Source organism: Camelina sativa, chromosome 18 (genome assembly GCF_030686135.1).
Source record: "Camelina sativa cultivar CO46 ecotype springtype chromosome 18, ASM3068613v1".
In the NCBI taxonomy this organism is placed as follows: domain Eukaryota; kingdom Viridiplantae; phylum Streptophyta; class Magnoliopsida; order Brassicales; family Brassicaceae; genus Camelina; species Camelina sativa.
Window position 1 is genome coordinate 22,802,710 of NC_141897.1, and position 19,375 is coordinate 22,822,084.

At 36.0% G+C, this 19,375-nt stretch overlaps 3 protein-coding genes and 1 pseudogene across 4 annotated transcripts; 1 reads left to right on the top strand and 3 right to left on the bottom strand.

The window, feature by feature from the left end:
* Positions 1 to 5,111: 5,111 nt before the first annotated feature.
* Positions 5,112 to 7,170, bottom strand: LOC104762767 (1-aminocyclopropane-1-carboxylate synthase 5-like). Its single transcript, XM_010486123.2, has 3 exons — positions 6,768 to 7,170; positions 6,518 to 6,678; positions 5,112 to 6,423 (listed from the first exon to the last, which is right to left on the bottom strand). The coding sequence occupies exons 1-3, from the start codon at positions 7,044 to 7,046 to the stop codon at positions 5,451 to 5,453; spliced, it is 1,413 nt and encodes a 470-aa protein (XP_010484425.1). The 5' UTR covers positions 7,047 to 7,170; the 3' UTR covers positions 5,112 to 5,450.
* Positions 7,171 to 10,616: 3,446 nt separating this feature from the next.
* On the bottom strand, positions 10,617 to 12,771 carry LOC104762768 (putative pectin methylesterase CGR3). The gene is made up of 7 exons (XM_010486124.3): positions 12,515 to 12,771; positions 11,959 to 12,119; positions 11,816 to 11,855; positions 11,667 to 11,705; positions 11,193 to 11,567; positions 11,041 to 11,096; positions 10,617 to 10,920 (listed from the first exon to the last, which is right to left on the bottom strand). Exons 2-7 carry the CDS (start codon positions 12,073 to 12,075, stop codon positions 10,768 to 10,770), a joined length of 780 nt encoding a protein of 259 aa, XP_010484426.2. The 5' UTR covers positions 12,076 to 12,119; positions 12,515 to 12,771; the 3' UTR covers positions 10,617 to 10,767.
* A 331-nt stretch (positions 12,772 to 13,102) lies between these two features.
* On the top strand, positions 13,103 to 15,695 carry LOC104762770 (heat shock 70 kDa protein 2-like). Its single transcript, XM_010486128.2, has 2 exons — positions 13,103 to 13,446; positions 13,743 to 15,695. The coding sequence occupies exons 1-2, from the start codon at positions 13,233 to 13,235 to the stop codon at positions 15,485 to 15,487; spliced, it is 1,959 nt and encodes a 652-aa protein (XP_010484430.2). The 5' UTR covers positions 13,103 to 13,232; the 3' UTR covers positions 15,488 to 15,695.
* A 66-nt stretch (positions 15,696 to 15,761) lies between these two features.
* LOC104762769 (putative pentatricopeptide repeat-containing protein At5g65820 pseudogene) lies at positions 15,762 to 18,831 on the bottom strand (annotated as a pseudogene). Its single transcript, XR_015588527.1, has 3 exons — positions 16,587 to 18,831; positions 16,245 to 16,300; positions 15,762 to 16,143 (listed from the first exon to the last, which is right to left on the bottom strand). The product of XR_015588527.1 is annotated as a putative pentatricopeptide repeat-containing protein At5g65820 pseudogene (transcript).
* Between the last annotated feature and the right edge of the window lie 544 nt (positions 18,832 to 19,375).

Sequence of the window (19,375 nt, forward strand, 5' to 3'; positions counted from 1 at the left end):
ATTTAAATTTTTACACAATTTCAAGAATCTGTTAGTTCAAATGGTCAAAGTTTGTGTAGATGAACATAGATTTTTGGTTTCGAACCCTACCCATTCAATTAAAATCCTTTGTTTTTTTTGGTTGAATGTTAGTCAATTATAAACTTTGGTTGGAAAAGTTACGGTTCTCTTCTATCTTTGTTTTTTCTTTCGTGCGCATGCTTGTTGTTTTATTTTTTTTTAGGGATTTTTGTAAATTATATATATTCTCACGTGCATCAACATTAGGTTTCAACAATATTAACCAGTAAAAAGAATTAGTTATTTATATTTTATACGTCTAGAGACGAAACATTCGTATTCTACATTGACTTTAAAAAGGCTAGATATATATATTAGATGGGTTTATCAACCCACTCAGAGAAAGACAATTAGTACTAAAAATCTGCAAGATGTCAATTTCAATAGTTCACATGATCTAACATACGTACGGGACTAACTTGGTGTTCACATTATACTATTACGTAAATAATTGTGTCATATTTTTATAATCGTTTCCAAAATCTGTTTATTAAAAATAAATATTGTACATAAATGGAATAGATATATCTACTATATATATACATATATAGGTTTTGTTTGGCAAACCATAATTACAAAAAAAAAAAAAAAAAAATTGATGAGATTGGAGATATTCATGCAGATGCACACATCAAAAAGGTTTTTGATATGACAACCCGTTAACCAAACAATATCTAACAGTCCAGTACATTTTATATATAGCTTTATATTTTTATTTCTAGGAAATGACATTATAATTATGGGTTGTATGTAACCGTGCTTCATTGGTACTATACGTAAATATATAATAATTAAGAAGAAGAATGACTTTTTTTAGTCTCAGTTTTGTACATACACATACGCTTACGGACAATGAAATAAAAGTGTGTTTTCAAAAGAATAATTGAAAGACAAGTCATTCTGTATGTTCCAAACATTCTCTACAAACAGAAAAACGACAAATCTTATGGGATTATCCTCTTCTAATTAATATATAAATCAAATCCACAATTAGGATTAAAGATACTAATTAATTAAATACAAAAAATCGTAATCTAGGGAGGAAAATTAGGAGATTCTAGAGATAGTGATGAAGATTATATGTATGTAAGCACTTGCATCAGTGGATGGCAGGACGTGTCTTGACAATGGACTTGCATGCTACACTTAGCGTAGCCGTATACCTTTTATAGTTTGGGACCCTTTATAGTTTCTATTAAAGCATTTCTCATCTACCTACCGAAATGCCCTATCAATATATATACACGTAAAACGTTATAAAGGATAAATAAATAATATTTGATAAACATTTGCCAAAGATACGGATTTTTTTTTATAATCTTCATTTCCACATTGGCCAATATATAGTTATGCTTAACTGAAAATAAATATATATTTTTCAGAAAGTAATTATATAATTAGGTCCTTCATATTGGGTCGACGTAAAAAGCAATATATGAAAAGAAGGAAAACGGAATAATTATCATTGAGAAGAAATCAAGAAACAAAACGATATATGAACGAGAGACTATGCGAATAATAGTATACGGATTCACTTGCGATTAATACTTTAATGCATTGATTAATTAATGGTACATTCTGTCAAACCTCTAGACGATAAGTAAAACAACACCATATAAAACCTTGATTAGCCTCGCGACAATTCGCCTCGCGACGACATTTTTGTATAATTTAATGATATTTATTTCTTTGTTTAACCATTAAAATTGGACCATTGTCAAAAAGGAACCAACGTACTTAATAATTATAAAATTTGTTTGCTTTATATATATATATATATATATAATGCAGCTGATGCTGACACTCACTAACACGTTAATATTATTAACCTTGATTTTTGTTATTTTATAATAATAGTTATCTTTTCAACTTTTGTGTTTCTGTTTTCTGTCCGTTTAAAAGTTAGGAAATTTGTTTTTTATTTACATAAAATAATGGAAAATGTTTGATTGTGGAAATGGGAGTAATGTCGCGTCTGTCTGATTTGTTTTGTATATGTTTTAACTTTTTATTGATTGAATTTAAAATATTGTTTCCATTACTATATGAGATTTGGCCATTTCTTGTTATCTGCATATGGGGGAAAAAAAAGATTGGTACTCGAAAAATGTCCAGCTACTTTAAATTAAATAATAAAATACATTTTTATTTTTCAACTTATAAATTTTTAAAAATAAAGTATCAATTTGATTATTTTATTTTCTATTTAAATATCCCCACAAAATTCCAAGCCAACCAAAAAAAAACATAGATTCCAACTCGCGTTCAAAAAACTTGCAAGGCCCGTTAAAGCCCATTTGTAACGGAAAAGTGAAAACATATGGCAATGGCACATTTACAAGGTATCAACAATATAGGTCTCGTACGGCCCATAAAAGCCCATTTAATACGACTTCAAAACGAAAATTACTCTTGTCGTGGTTTTGAATGTGAGAATTAAGCATCGAGTCATCGCGTCACTAAATTACTTAGGTTGAAAGGGAGGAAGAGCCGACTATATTTATTATCCTTCAATAAAACAATTAGCTAAAAGGTCAAAGAATAGAAAATAATAAAAAGAGAGATTAATTTGGGTAAACAATGTTCGAAAAGATGGGAAGAAGAGGATGAACATTGATTGATAAACTCCATGAGTATTAATAATATCGACTTTATATTATAATTCATGACGGTGCATCTAAGCCAAAGAAACGAATCTTTGTGTGATTTGATACTTGTTTCTTACGTAACAAATGTGCGATGAATCTTCTTAATCGTGCACATATTAAGTGGATGTGTATATATAAAGCACATTATTCATTTAAGTTCTATATTAAATGTTAAAATATGTTCGTATATTAAAAAATAGCTAAGTGACTTCTCGATTCATAAGCTATGCATCAAGTACGAGAAAGCTAACGTGACCCACATGGTATATTAGAGCTTATAATATATGAAGTTCTAACTCCGACTATTCTTCTTGCCACTACGTTGTTTATGTATAATGTATGCATCAAGAATGTATATGTGTAATGTAAATAGAAATGCCATGCGTAGATGACCCCTCATGCATACATGAAGAACATCAAAGGGGTCCTCGCGTATAATTGATGTAATTTAAAATTCAAATGATTTTGTCCAGTGGTCGAAGTCAAATATGGAGAAAACACCAAAAATTTTACAGTTCATATTTTGTTATGCATATATATTTGATCACTATTTATGTGTATGTATAAGAGATGTTATATGTTTTGGTGTCATGGCATGTGCAGTTATATATGGCCTTACTCGTGAAGCCCACGTGACTGAAAGCTTGGTTCAAACTTGACATGCATGTTACATAATCCATATCTACTTTACAAGACGTTGATAAAGATAAATGAACACAATCTATATATCTACTTCAAAGACGTTAAACGTGACCTATTTGTTCTTATATACGATTGATACCATGGCAACAAAAAATTTAAAAATTACTATAATCCGAAATACCGTGGACTAACACATCAACCAAATTTTACAGTTTTGGAAAATAAGGTAATATAACAGTTTTAACATTTTTACAGAAAAAAAAACATATATAACCGTACCGCTTTCTCCCTGAGGATGGATATTCATTAAATAGTACACTACAATTTGGATTTAACATTCACACATATTTAACAAGTCACAATTTTATAGATCATATCAATATACCACTTAGCCATTTTCTAGGATTAGTACAGTATGTAGCTTTGTTGACGTACCTAATTCTTTACTTAAAATATTTGCGAAGATTAGACTATGACCATGATGGCATGATTAGTGACGAAACTTTTCTGGTACAACGACTTCATATTCTGAGTTTGTATATATAGTTATGGTCGGTCATATGCAACTAAGACTTTTCAAGTACAATACTTAATCAGTATTACTCATCCCGGATTCTCAAATCCAACCAAATTCTCAATCTCTTAATTGTAGTCTTATTTGTCAAAGTACGTACTTCTACTACATACTACTATATACTATCTCTAATAAGTTTTTAAATCGATTTATTAATTAATTCAGACAGATTGTGTGAGACTCAACCACCAAATTAATGCTGTTCACATGTAAGGATCATTTGCCGTTACGGCCGGTATAGCCGCGTATCATGCTAAAAACTAAAAATAAAATCGGTTACTAAAGTTGTATTATATATTTCGTAGTACCAACAAAGGTTCATGGCACTTTTTCTATTTTTCTAGTATTTATGTTCTAGTAGGCTTAGCATAATTTACCTTTGACCGGTATCTTCTTATACAATAATGATTAGCCCATGATATGACACTTTATCCTCTACTTTATCCCTCGGCAAATAATTACACAAATGAAATATAATGGTTATAACGCCTTTTCTCTTCAAATGATTGGAGCCTTTCAATTCCCAAAATTATTGATTTCGATTATTGGAATCATTGAAACATAGTACTAATCTTGTCATAATTTTTTTCTTTCTTTTTTTTCTCATAAGTTGCTCAAAGTTGCTCATTAATTACTTTCATTCTGATACCATGTAGAGTAAGTCTTGTTTAAAAGAAAAGTTATCTTCGTTGTAAACTTGTAATTGGTTCAAGAAAACAATATGTGACGTGGACATTCTTGTACAATGCAACGTACCTAGTCAAATGCTAAGTTCAAAACTTACTATATGAGTTTATAAGCTATACTTTCTCCCTTTAATAATCATCAAAGTTTTATTAGCCAATTCAAATAATTAGGCTTCATCGAACATATTCGACAAAGAGATCGATCATGCCATCTATCTTGATTCACCTAAGTGACATTACCTTTGACTTTCCCCATTTGCTTATTTTCAGTTGACCAACTCCCGCCAATACCATATAATGATTAATTTCTCAAGTTACATGACACTAAATTAAGCCTCCTTGTCTTATGCCTTAACTAACGTCCTTAACCAACGCTAACGATCATTATAGACTACTAGTCAAAGGAGAATTATCACATGAAACTTAAGCACTTAACCAATTGAAAACTAGATATTGAAGAAACCCATGTTTACGAATTCAAAAATATAATATATATTAAAAAGAGTGAATTACATATTTATGTGTACAATAAATACATGCAAACTTCCACTTAAATTACACGGGGATATATATATTATATATATAACCACTGCAAATCCACATTCGGACTGAGTGCACTTTAAAAACATATAACAACATATAACAATTTTACACCGAAAAATTGCATAAAAACTCACCCAAACATAAATGAATATTACATATATAATGATATGATTATAGATATCTTGGAAAATGAAAAATACTTTCCCAAAATATAAAAAATGAAGGAAATAAAGAAAAAGAAAAAACCGTGAAGTTTTTTTTGTGTTCGTCGTCTCAAACTTAGGGAGATGAATATTTTCATCGTTCATCAGGTACACGATCGGACCATGAAACCCGGAAAACCCAGTTAGAGACTGTCTTCTTCCTCAAACTCTTGAGCCTTTCATGGCTGCTTCTTGATATCATTCGTCCACAGTCTGTGGACTCTACGAAAGTTTTGAGCCTCTTCAAGGCCAAATCGAGTGTATCCTCGCTCATATTAGCGAAACAAACCCTAAACCAACCCGGTTCGGTGCAGTGACACGACGAACCAGGCGAGATGTTTAGTTTCACGTTGTAAACAATCTTTTTCCAGAGCTCAAGCTCTGCTTCGAATGTGTTTGTATCCAAGAGATGCCTCATGTCGACCCAACAGAACAAACCCGCGTTGCTTCTCAGGGAAGTAATCCCCGCAGCCTCAAGACCAGACACGAGGCGTCTCTGTCTCGACTTGAGGCGTTTCTGGTTCTCTTCGAGGTATTGGCTTGTGAACTTCTTGTCAGAGAGCAAGGCAGAGAGAAGGTATTGTGTCTGAGAAGAAACAAGACCGAAACTTGACATTTTTGTAGCTGCTGAAACGATCATTTCGTCGTTGGAGTAGATCGCTCCCACACGGAAACCAGGGAGTCCCAAATCCTTGGAAAGGCTATAGACGACGTGGACTCGTTTTGAAACCTCGGTGTTTTCGAGTTTCTTGTCTTTCAAGACATCCATTACACTTATGAACTGTTCAAACCCAAACATGGTGCCTGAATATATCTCGTCGCTGATGAGATGAATGTTTTTGGAAGTGATGAAGTCAACGAGAAGGTTGAGTTCACGTCTGGTCAGCGCAGTGCCAAGTGGGTTAGATGGATTCGTGACAAGAACTCCTTTGACTTTGAGATCAAGTTTTTGGGCTTGTTGGTAAGCTTGTTGCAGAGCCGCTTCCGTGATTTGGAAGCCATTAGAGCTCGAGCAGTGAATAGGTAAAATCTCAGCTCCGGTTCTCCATTTAAGATCTCTATCAAATCTGTAACCATATAAAGCCTAAACGTAAGCATAGGTATTTAATGGGTTTACTTGGTATCCAATTAAAGTGGGATATGGTTAGAAGTGTAATTTACCCTGGATAGTAAGGAGTAGGCAAGAGGAAAGCATCGCCCGGTTCTGCAAGACAAAACATAAGAGTCTCGTTCGCAGAGGTTGAACCAGCTGCTAAAACAATCTTTTTCGGGTCGAAGGTGACTCGGTTTCCTCTTATCTCCTCCATAAACTCAGCCATAGCCTATAAAAATAATAGAAAATGTCCATCAGTATTGAGAAATGGATTTCTTACTTGTGATACTCGTTAGATTCTCATTAAAGAAAGCTTACTTTTTTGAATTCAGGCATGCCATGATAGTCTTGAAAGAGAGCAAGCTCTTTGAAAATGGATTGACCGTTCCTCTTCAGACTAGCTGCGTCTGGGTTCTTAGCTAACCATGACTCGATTAAATCGAAACATAGCTGGTTTTCGGCAAGACCCATCTGGATCATCCCATTAGGGTTCGTGATCTCATCGTAAGGATTCTTCTCGTACTCTTCCCATCCCAAGAAGTAGGATGAGTCTTGTCCATGACCATTGCTTGTCACTTTTGTCGAAAGCTGTTTCATTTTCTGATTTTCAGTCAAGAGATTATGGTAGTAGAAAAGATTAATGTGGGAAGAGATAGAGAGATAGAGAGAAAAGAAAAAAAGAGATCCTGAATTAGGGTTTAAAGTTGGTGAAGAGTGAGATATGGTTGGAGAAGTAATGGGTCTGTTGGGACGTATATATAGATAATAATCTTACGACATTTAATCCCAAAAAATAAAAAAGTTTAACACAGCAGAATCAGAAACTAGAGAGACTTTTTTGACCGTCCAGACATATGACCATAGTTTTAGTAAATATTCGCTAGGACATGTGAGACAACTTCTTTTCAGTTTATTTAATGCGATCGTTAATAATTAATCAGCTATTATTTGATAAAAATAAATAATTAATATATTGCATAGTTATTGTTTCTATTTGAAAATAAGAATGACCCATTATTGAATTTTCTATTTGTTATTGCATTCACACATATATCTTCGTACCATGGATACTTTATAATAATTTACAAAATCCAATTCTATATACATCCATAACATTTTGAGCTTCTTCCCTTAATTTCTTTGTTTGTTTTCTAGGATATAACTAAGTATATTAAATAATAATTCTACAAATTAGTCGGGATGAGAAAGGAAATATAATTATGAGTAATTAAAATAATGATATTTAGTAATACTAAAATGATTAGTCTTTACGCGTTTCCGTCACCGCCGGACCGTCCTTATTATGACCATCCTTTTAGGGACCAAACATAACAATTAAAAACAAAAAAAAACGCAAATATCATAAATTTTTTTAATATTTCACTCTATGGAGTTGGATAGTGATTAACTCAATGCTTCATAGTTTTTTTTTTTGTTTGGTAGGACAATGCTTCATAGTTTGGTAAAACTCTCTTTCTGCAGAATGTGAGTAATTTTGTTGATTAAAGTTGTGAGCATTGTGTGAGATTTTGTCATCAGATTCTGTAGTGAAGTGTCAACGTTGACTTATATAATAATATTATTGAAAATAAAATAGGGTGGTAAACGTAAAATTGAAGAACAAGGAAATGACATACACGAAAAGGGAAGAGAGACAAGTGGAGTAGGGATCAAATGGTGGTGTGATGCCATACCGACATCAAATCGCCTTAAGAGCCCATTAGATCGATCATGTATACGTATGCATATACATTTATACATGTAAAACACATTAGTTTATACGAAAGAGGGTAAGCCGAATAGGGCCATTTATGCTCCCTAAACTCTAGTAGTCCCAAATGTCTTGGTCCGTCATTATTTATTTATTTCCTTCCTCGATATTCATATCGACTGAAACTTATTTGCTTGGTGGGATCATATTCATCCAAATATGTTTTTTTGACTGATCAGGATGTTTCCGTTTTGTAATCGACAGATTGATCGAACTTGTAATTTCTTGTTTCCATCGATATATATTAGTAGGACGCGCAAATATTTCTTTAAACATGGGATTTTTTTTATCTGTAAGAAAAATTTCCTAAAAAGTGGTTAATGAAAAATATGATTTAAAATGAGTGATTTAATTATCAACTTAATATTTAATCCATCACATTGAGTTATATTAACATAAGAAAATCAAGTGGACGATATCAAAGCCAATGTTGGTAGCCGTTGGTTATAAACTTATGCCCCCAGATTTTTAGGCGATTTTGTGTGATTTAAGTTTGACTCCAACTATTAACTAACTTAACTGGAATATTCTTTGGTAGGTATTGTTTCTCTGAAAGAAAAAAAATATTCGACGTCAGGAAATCGTTATTAATTCAAAGATATAATTTTGTATATTATGGTTTATTTAATAGACCCACTTTTGAAATTTCTTAATAATTAAATGAGACGTATTTCATAAGATTTTATCATTTTAGAAAGCTCAAATTGATTTGATTGGTGCGATAAAAATGGGTCATCGTATAACAACTCATAATAATTGATAGAACGCAATACGACTCATTGAAAATCACATGTGATATATAGAAGATGATGAAGCCATATATTTCGGTATTGATCATTTCATCATTATCATCATCTTGTTCTTGATTCTGTTGTTTTCTGAAACAACCAAAAAGATATCATATCAACTCATAAAATGCAATCATCCACTATATCATTACAGCTTCTTTAGACTCGATATTTTGAAGAATCAAGCTAGAACACCATATGAATATTTTTATGAATATAACACAGAGTTGTTAGATATATTCCCATTTTTATATTACAACATTAGAAACAGAACAAAAAAAATAGAAATTATGTAGAATAAAAAAAAAAAGTTTTAACACGCTAATAATAATAGTGAAAAACAAAAACAAATATACATATCAGGTTTAGAGAGAGTATTAAATGGGGCCTACGCTTTAAATTCTTGGAACATGAATAGTGGAAATTAAGAAAAACAAAAAAGATTGAAAAAGAGAAAGATCACGATGGTTGTCACAAAATGTTGTTGATGATGTAGGGACTTGGGGTGGGTAGGGTCTTATAACCTATACATTTCACATGCATATTCTTCAACCCTATTTCTACTGCATCTCCATGTGCCTCCCCTCACGTCTCTACCTCCTCCTTCATCATTTTTTTTTATTTATTTATTACTAAATATATACATAGAATTTTCTCAATTGCACCATATTTTGAACAAGCTAACCCAATTTTAAATAGCCTTTTTTAAAAAAACTGTTAGTTTTTTAGCCTATAACTCTCCTCAAGGGGGTTGAAAATTGAAATTTCACTCCGTGGATATATTTTCAAGAATAAAGCATCCAAAAGAAGTTTATGTTTCGGTTATATATTTTCAAGGTTTTATAAAAATTAAGAGTTGAAAGCGATTAAAATCATGAAAGAGACTTAATCCAAAATTGGTGTTGTATACATAGATATACAAGTTGGTGTTATATGACAATTGGGTAGGTCATATGACTCATATCGAAGCAAACTTGACAAACAAACAAAAAAAAAAGTGAAAACAAGAAAATCCCACCTGCATTGGATACCAAGTTAACAAACAGTATGGTCGACTTGTGTTTATGTCTTTATACCAGTTTTTATTTGTCTCTCTCCCTATCCTTTTCCATATTCATAAATCTATATATGCTGTATTTTGTTTGATTGTCTTTTCATTTTATCTGTTCTGGCAAATGGTTCCCAAGTTTTGAAACCAAATATAGATTGGAAAACGACACATTTAGCTGCTATATAGGTTTACATACATAATCAACAAAACTATGCACTGTGTTTCGGCTCAACTTACCAATGAATTAAGAAAATAATAAACTTACACGAGTATTTCTTGTGTAACGTGGGCCACTATTATACTGTCCATTCATACAATTTTATTATTAGGCCTGGGCCTCTATCAACCAATTCAAATAGAAGGGGCCTCTTAGTCTTCTCCACTTGTAGAGTTGCATCGAGCCTTCTCTAACCTTGGGACAGGTATAATCGAATGAGCCAAATGAGTTAGGATGATCTCAAATTGACTCATCGACCATACAGTTAGCGAACTAGCAACAAGAGTACCAGATTTTATCAGATAATGTTATACCTTTATATCATATAGATGCAGGCTAATTTATTAAATAGGTAAATTATGAATCAAATAGTTGAGAATTGTTAACAATTTGTGGCACTTTGTGTTTCTTTCTGTAGTGAAAAAGGCGCATTTAACAGAGATGAGATATATCTGGTTTGATGTTTTAAGAACCAGTAATAATATAGTGTACTAATGTAATGGCTTGAGGTGGAAAACTTGACAAGCTGGTTTATATGAACTCTTGGAAGCTGCTTGTTCGAATTTCTTGTTTGCTGCTTCATTTCCCTCTAAATTCGTCTGTGAGAAGAAACGGATCCACCATGACGAGCTACGCATTTTAGCCTGCAAAACATTGGGATTGCATCAAGTTAGCAGACGGAGAAGTATAGAGCTAACCCACATCTCTGAATTGGTGAATGTATTGGTTAATTCATGACAAGAACATGGTTCAAGTGAACTTACCGGTCGCCCAAATTTGGACAATTCCGCACCTTTAGCCTTTTGTTGACCAGGGTTACCTATAATGGATGAAGATTAAGTGTCATCAGACTGGATTTATATCTCTTAATCTCAGGGTTTTTTGTTTTCTTACTAGATGGTTAGGTTTTAGTTACCTGCAAAAAGGACAACACCATCTGAAGCAACCCTTGCAAGTTCAGGAACGGTTTTGTTCAGGTACCTGGGTGAGAGGTAATCCAAAGCATCTGAGACAATCACAAGTGAAAACGACTTTGACCGGTAAGGCAGAGAGAATTTGATGTCAGCCACACGTACAAGGCCTTTGTGTAAAAGACTTTTGCAGCTAGAGTCTGCATCCTCTACATCATACGGCTCAACACCCCATGCTTCAGTCTCTTCTTCGTTCAACAGACTCGAGACCACTGAGCATGTTTCAGGACCCACATGCAGGACTTTGCGCATGCTATCTCCATACGCATTTTTAAGAACAGGAATAGCTCTTTGAACTTCTGATGTGCAAGAATAATCACCTGTAGAGAGTTTCGAAAGTTAATATCAAGTATTGCCGGATTATCATAATTTAAGCAATATCATAAGCACATGTCTCGAAGATGAGAAACAAGAATTACCTGTGATCTTGCTAACTTCTCTGATACTTTTGAACATACCTGTAAACACAGGAAATGTCCATTAGGGTTTTCAAATCAGAATCACAAGCAAAAAAAAAAAGACATGCATCTTATTATATACTTAGTTGAAGATAGATAGATATACACACCTGGACCACTGTAAACATAACCAATGAGAAGGCATGCTCCCTGTAAAACATTTGAAAAAAAAAAAAAACAATCAGTTTTATATCCTACGAAGCGAATTTTATTATTAGAGATTACACTGAAGTACAAACCATCATCATCATACCACGAGAACAAGGCAAACAGATAACAGAGGAGACGAACGAGATTTTGAATGCAAAGCTCCTACAAACGGAAAGCTTCCACTATCCCCTACACGCCTCGTTACTTGCCTTTTTGACATGGCTTAGATCCCTCAAATCCTTTTTTTTTTTTTTTTTTTCAGACCTTCAAACCAATATATAGACATATTAGAATTGATTCATCCACACTCTATGTTCTTTTATGCTCTCTAATACACGCCACTCCTGGATTTAACCATTACCGACACAAATTCAAGACACACAGATTTCAGAAATTTGATTCCGCGTTAGCTACTTCCAATTTTTTTTTTTACCAGATATGGAATCAATTTTTAAAAATAAGATCCACGAAAGATAGAACAAAACAGATTTGGCGAACAAAGTTCATTGTATCATTACAGTAACATAATAGCAAGAACTCACCAAGCTCAACATGAAATCCGCAAAAAACAAATCAATACCAATTGATAGATCCATCAAACACGCTAACTAGAACCCCCCCCCCCCCCCCCCAAAAAAAAAAATAAAAGTATGACATACCTTGAATCAACGATTTCAAATAAACGATGTTCGGATCTAAAGATATCAGATCCGCAAAATTGCTTCTTCTGTTCTGTGTCAGTAGCTCCACTAAAAATTTTACTAAAGAAGGGCTTCGTCCCCTAGTGTTTTGTTATTATCGAGTGCGTTACTACCAAAACGTCGCCGTCTTGGTTTATGCGCATCTAACTAACAAATTAGACTTCTTGCCGTTTTGCCGACACTTCTCAGCTTCAAATTATAGACTAATCTGTTTTAGCCCCAAAAAAAAAAATTAAAAGTAAATAAGCTTTTCTAGCTATAATGCCCAACCAGTAAAAGAAAAGCCTCACAACGGCCCACTGACTGCGTATAGAAATCTCTTATAGGCCCACTACTGATGATAGTTTACATACAACGTGGCAATTATGAACGTTGGAGCAGTTTTCCAATTCTCCCAGACGCGCTTTTCCGTTTTTGGACAATATCACTTTTTTCCTTTAGGAATTGTAAATAGGTATCTCTCTCACTTAACAACCGTCCGATCAATCTCAAACCTAATCTAACGATGAATAACACATTAGATGAACATTCTGGAAACATAACTCTGACTCTCTCAACCTTTATATAAACCAAGACTTGGATGCTCTTTTTCACAAAACTCTAAAAACCTAAAAACCTAAGCTCTAAAAACTTTTCGTCTCTTTCTTCTTGATAAGCTAAAAGCTTTGTGATAACAATGGCTGGTAAGGGAGAAGGTCCTGCGATCGGTATCGATCTTGGTACCACCTACTCTTGTGTTGGAGTGTGGCAACACGACCGTGTTGAGATCATTGCTAATGATCAAGGTAACCGAACCACGCCGTCTTACGTCGCTTTCACCGACACCGAGAGGTTGATCGGAGATGCTGCTAAGAACCAGGTCGCCATGAACCCTGTTAACACTGTCTTCGGTATGTTTACTCTCTGATCTTATTACATACTCTGCTTTTCATTCTCTCGGTGTTTCGTGTTTGAGTTAAATTACGAATTTTTAGGGTTTGCATAGGATGACTTTTAGGGTTTGAGTTAATTTACTTCTTTGCGTTGTACCATTATTACTATTCCTGTGGATTTGTTGAAGTTATGATTTTTATCTTCTCTGACCAAAGAATTTTAGTTTAAGTTTGATGATTTGGTCCGTAATGTCCACTTTGATTTTGATTTTTATGTTCGGTCTATTGATTTTTGTTTTGTTTAATTTTGACAGATGCAAAGAGGTTGATTGGTCGTAGATTCAGTGACGCATCTGTCCAAAGCGACAGGAAGTTGTGGCCTTTCACTGTCATCTCTTCTGGAACTGCTGAGAAACCAATGATCGTAGTCAACTACAAGGGTGAAGAGAAACAGTTCGCCGCTGAGGAGATCTCTTCCATGGTTCTCATTAAGATGCGTGAGATTAGTGAAGCTTACCTTGGCACCACTATCAAGAACGCTGTGGTCACCGTTCCTGCTTACTTCAATGACTCTCAGCGTCAAGCCACAAAGGATGCTGGTGTCATCGCTGGTTTGAATGTTCTGCGAATCATCAACGAGCCCACTGCTGCTGCCATTGCCTACGGTCTTGACAAGAAGGCCACCAGTATTGGAGAGAAGAACGTTCTGATCTTTGATCTTGGTGGTGGCACTTTCGATGTCTCTCTTCTTACAATTGAAGAAGGTATCTTTGAGGTCAAGGCTACTGCTGGAGATACTCATCTTGGTGGTGAAGATTTCGATAACAGAATGGTTAACCACTTTGTTCAAGAGTTTAAGAGGAAGAGCAAGCAGGACATCACTGGCCTCGCAAGACCCCTTAGGAGGCTGAGAACAGCTTGCGAGAGAGCAAAGAGAACTCTTTCTTCCACGGCGCAAACGACCATCGAGATTGACTCTCTCTATGGAGGAGCTGACCTCTTTGCTCCAATCACCCGTGCTAGATTCGAAGAGCTTAACATGGATCTTTTCAGGAAGTGTATGGAGCCTGTTGAGAAGTGTCTCCGTGATGCTAAGATGGACAAGAACTCAGTCCATGAAGTTGTTCTTGTCGGTGGTTCCACCCGTATCCCCAAAGTTCAACAGCTTCTCCAAGATTTCTTCAATGGTAAAGAGCTCTGCAAGTCTATCAACCCTGATGAGGCTGTTGCATACGGTGCAGCCGTCCAGGGAGCTATTCTAAGCGGTGAAGGAAACGAAAAGGTTCAAGACCTTCTCTTGCTTGATGTCACTCCTCTCTCCCTCGGTCTTGAAACTGCTGGTGGTGTCATGACCACTTTGATCCAGAGAAACACAACCATCCCGACCAAGAAGGAGCAGGTCTTCTCCACTTACTCAGACAATCAGCCCGGCGTGTTGATCCAGGTGTTCGAAGGTGAGAGAGCCAGAACCAAGGACAACAACCTTCTCGGTAAATTCGAGCTCTCCGGAATCCCTCCGGCTCCTCGTGGTGTCCCTCAGATCACTGTCTGCTTTGACATCGATGCTAATGGTATCCTCAACGTATCTGCTGAGGACAAGACCACCGGACAGAAGAACAAAATCACCATCACGAATGACAAGGGTCGTCTCTCCAAGGATGAGATCGAGAAGATGGTTCAAGAGGCAGAGAAGTACAAGTCTGAGGACGAGGAGCACAAGAAGAAGGTTGAAGCCAAGAATGCTCTTGAGAACTACGCTTACAACATGAGGAACACCATCCAGGACGAGAAGATTGGTGAGAAGCTTCCCGCAGCAGACAAGAAGAAGATCGAGGACTCCATTGAGCAGGCGATTCAGTGGCTCGAGGGTAACCAGTTGGCTGAAACTGACGAGTTTGAAGACAAGATGAAGGAATTGGAGAGTATCTGCAACCCAATCATCGCCAAGATGTACCAAGGAGCTGGTGGTGAAGCCGGTGGTCCAGGTCCCCATGGTATGGACGAAGATGCTCCTCCTGCTCCAGGGGGTGCTGGCCCTAAGATCGAGGAGGTCGACTAATCTGTTGGATCTTGACATGTCTCTCCCTTTCTGCCTATCTTTACTTTGGATCGTTAAGACTTTATCTGTTGTTTTGTTGTGTTTTTTGGTTTGTATTTTTTTGGACAATGGCTGGTTTGCCCAGCTACGATGACGGATACAAGTTTTCTATAGAACACTTGTTCATTTTTGCTCATTAGTAAAAAATGTCTGCTATTGGATATAAAAACGTCGTGAATATAGAACTTAAACAAGGGAGGGACTGTTACTTTAATGGTTGTACTAACAAACAGAAGATTAAACTTTTGGACTAAGGTAAACAAAGAAAAGCAGCTACGAATATTTGACTACGAGTTACACAACTTATACATAAACCTTAGGAATTTAAAGTTCACGAAGATGTAGTTGCAGTTTTTTCAAACAAGTATCTCTAAATGGGTGAACTAATTAAATTAATTAAGATTCATGTTCGACATCAGATCATTCAAATCGGATGAGCAAATCTTCCAAGAGTCAGAAACATATGTGTATGAACGCCAAGACTGTGAATCTTCTCATGGTGTTTGATGGACTGCCGACCAGGCCAAGACTCAATCTTCTGGAAGTAATCGACACTACACCATCAATGCCTTCAGTCAAAATCAGTTTGTTGTCTGACATGTAGAACGCAATCCCATCTGGATATATATTCACAAGTATTACTGAAATGTTGAATCTCTGATGGACAACATCACTAAATTTTAAGACACAGAATCAAGGTCTCATGCTAGAGTAATACCTTCAAAGCTTTCTTCATGTCGAGGAAGATCAAAACATCAACATTCCTCCTCATGCCTTGGCCAGAAATCATGTAAATTTGGAATCAGATAAATGTGCATATGTAATCATAAAGCAGAAACAACAAAATCTAACCACTAATCACTTTAAGCCACAAGAGAAGTGAACATGCATTCTATTCATGCGCTTTAAGCCTGATGCTAAGATGAATTCCAAATTCTTCCTATAAGTTCCATGTACACACACTGCCGTTACAGAAATTTCTAATTAACACGAGCAACTAACTATGCGAGCCATATACATACATAACAAAAGAAATCACAAGTATGTGTCCTACTAGTACCTGGAGCTTCTTCTGGTGACAGTATTGGTTTAAGTAACTTTTCAGACTCTACCGTCTGCGCACAGAGACAATTGGAAAGGTCTCAGCTTTCAACACAAAAGATGAAGAAGACACACTAGTTTCATCTCTTTCGAGGTATTTGATATTTTTTTTGTTCTTCAAATCTTTTGTTCTTCAAATCTATTGTTGTTCTTCTGACTACTTGATAACAACCACCAGAGTGCTTCGTTCTCAATCATAAATTGAAGTGTTACACTGAACCAAAAAAAAAAAAAATGGTCCTTCGGTATTCTTTATTGACTCCTCTGTTTCTTCTTCCCTTCTTTTTGAGATTTAGCTTTCTCGGTCAAATCTTGCACTCCCCTTCTCTTATACATCTTAAAACTAATTTCTCTCTCAACTGCCATATTCCTCACCTTCTCTGTAATCTCTGCAGCGAATTCTCTATTATACAGTTTCTTCAACCCCTTCATAAGTTTACCAAATGTGTCTGGTTGCGGCATGAAGTCCATCTCCATCATTTCAAGACAATAAGAGCACGCCTCCTTCTCATAACCTTTTGAGAACAAGGCATGGATCCATATTGTCCAAGACGATACAGTCAGCTCGCAAGACCCATTACTTGTGATGCAACTCCAAACATCTTTCGCCGTTTCCAGCTTCTCGTCTCTTAAAAGGGTATTTAGCAATGACTTCAGAGATCCGTATTGAGAAACGGATAACAATCCTCGAGATACCATTTCTTTGAAGTGATCAGAGGCTTCGAGTAAAACACCTTGGCTTGTTAAACCATCGATCATAATAACAAACGAATCTGCTCCAGGACTCAACCCGTTTGTTTCCATTTCGTTCCATAATCGAAGAGCTTCCTGAACTTCTCCTAGTTTACAAGCCAATCTGATGACGATATTGTAAACGCCAAGATCAGCATAATACCCTATCTGCTTCATCTTCTCCATCAGCTCCAAACACTCTTCAAATCTTTCTTTCTTCTCATGAATCGCCATGATATGCATATAGTTGAGTTGGGACGGGATGAGCCCTTTCTTAATCATATCGTCTAACACAATATAACACTTGTCGATTCTTCCACATTTGCAAAACCCATTAACTAACGCAGTGTAAGTCACAACATCAGCGTCACATTCATACCTCTCCATCTCACCAAATACCTTCATCGCCTCCTCCATTCTATCCACCTTACACAATGCTTGGATCAAAACAGTGTAACAGTTCACATTCGGTTCAAATCCTCTTCTTCTCATATCTTTCAAAAGATCATAAGCATCTGCTACTTTACCAGCATTAGCATACCCACTTAGCAAATTGGTGTAATCAACAACGTCAGGCTCAAAACCAGCTTCCTTCATCTGAACCAAAACATGTTTAGCTTCCATCATCTTCCCTTCCCTACACCAACCATACAACAACGTAGTAAAATATCTCAAATTCGACGGAAACCGCAATCTCATATCCTCGAAAAGCTTCGCAGCATCTTTAACACTACCGTTCTTACACAAAGCATCAAGCAAACACCCGAATACATACTCATCATGATCTAAACCAAACTTAGGCATTTCGTCGAGCACCTCAATAGCTTTCTTAACCATATCCGCAGACGGAAACCTCTGAACCAAAACCACAAACAATTCAGGTCCAATCAATTGAGGATTCTCCTTCCTCATCTCTTCGATTAAACCCCAAACCGCTCCAAATTGACGCATTTTACTTAAAACTCTCACCATCGATTTATAAACTTCGATAGTGTGAGAGTAACCAGGCTGCTTAGCCGCCCAGACGAAGAATCTGTAACCTAGATTCCCGGCATCACCACAACGACTCAGAACCCGTTCGATTAACCCGGGTCGGAGTTGAATACCGGATTCGTTAAGCGCGAGTTCCAACTTCGGAACCCTAGAATGAAATTTCCTAAGAATCCTGTATGATTTCTCGACATCACTCGCGAATTCATCGTACTTGGAGTTCTTCGTACGCTCGTTGCGGCTCTTCTCGAGACAGACTAAACCGATCCCGTTGCTTCTCCGGAAATTATCTTCGAGAGCTTTAGAAACGTGAAAACTTCTGCGATTCAAGTCAAAGCGAGACTGGATTTGAGAAGAAGGTAAGAAAAATTGGCGTTTGCTGAGAAGAAACTCGACTATCGGAGAGAATCTATGCATCTCGTAAACGGTAACAGCATTTTTATGAATTTGTCCATCGGCTTCACGCATTTTCTTGTCCGCCCACAACTAAACAAAACGTCGTCGTTTACTGAAAGGAAACAAATTCGGACCTGGGCCAGATGTCTGATGGGCTTTATTCAGCGCTTGTTAGGCCTGTTGAAGCAGTTGGCGCCACTAAGCTGAGATATCTAAATCAAATTAATCCAACGATCATTATTAATCAAATTAATGCATTATTATTATCATTGAACAACTTAAACCAAAGATCTCTCTTCTTCTTCATTTTGTTTGGGTCAAAGATCACTTCTACTTATGGATGGTCATTAATTATGCTATGCAAACACCGAAGCACAGGCTCCAAGCCACCCCAACAAAACCCGGCCATAAATATGGATTTGTTATAATTAAACGAGAAAGAGAAGGATCGGTCCATGATTACGTGGGGTCATAACTGTACTTGACATTAAAAAGCTTTAAGTTCTCGAAGCAAGGTTTGACTAGCCTTTCGGCGCGACAATTTAATGAAAAGTTAATCTATTGCCCTTAATTAAGCCAATGATGTCATGATGACTAAGTAGTTACTATCCACTAACATATCCAAATCAG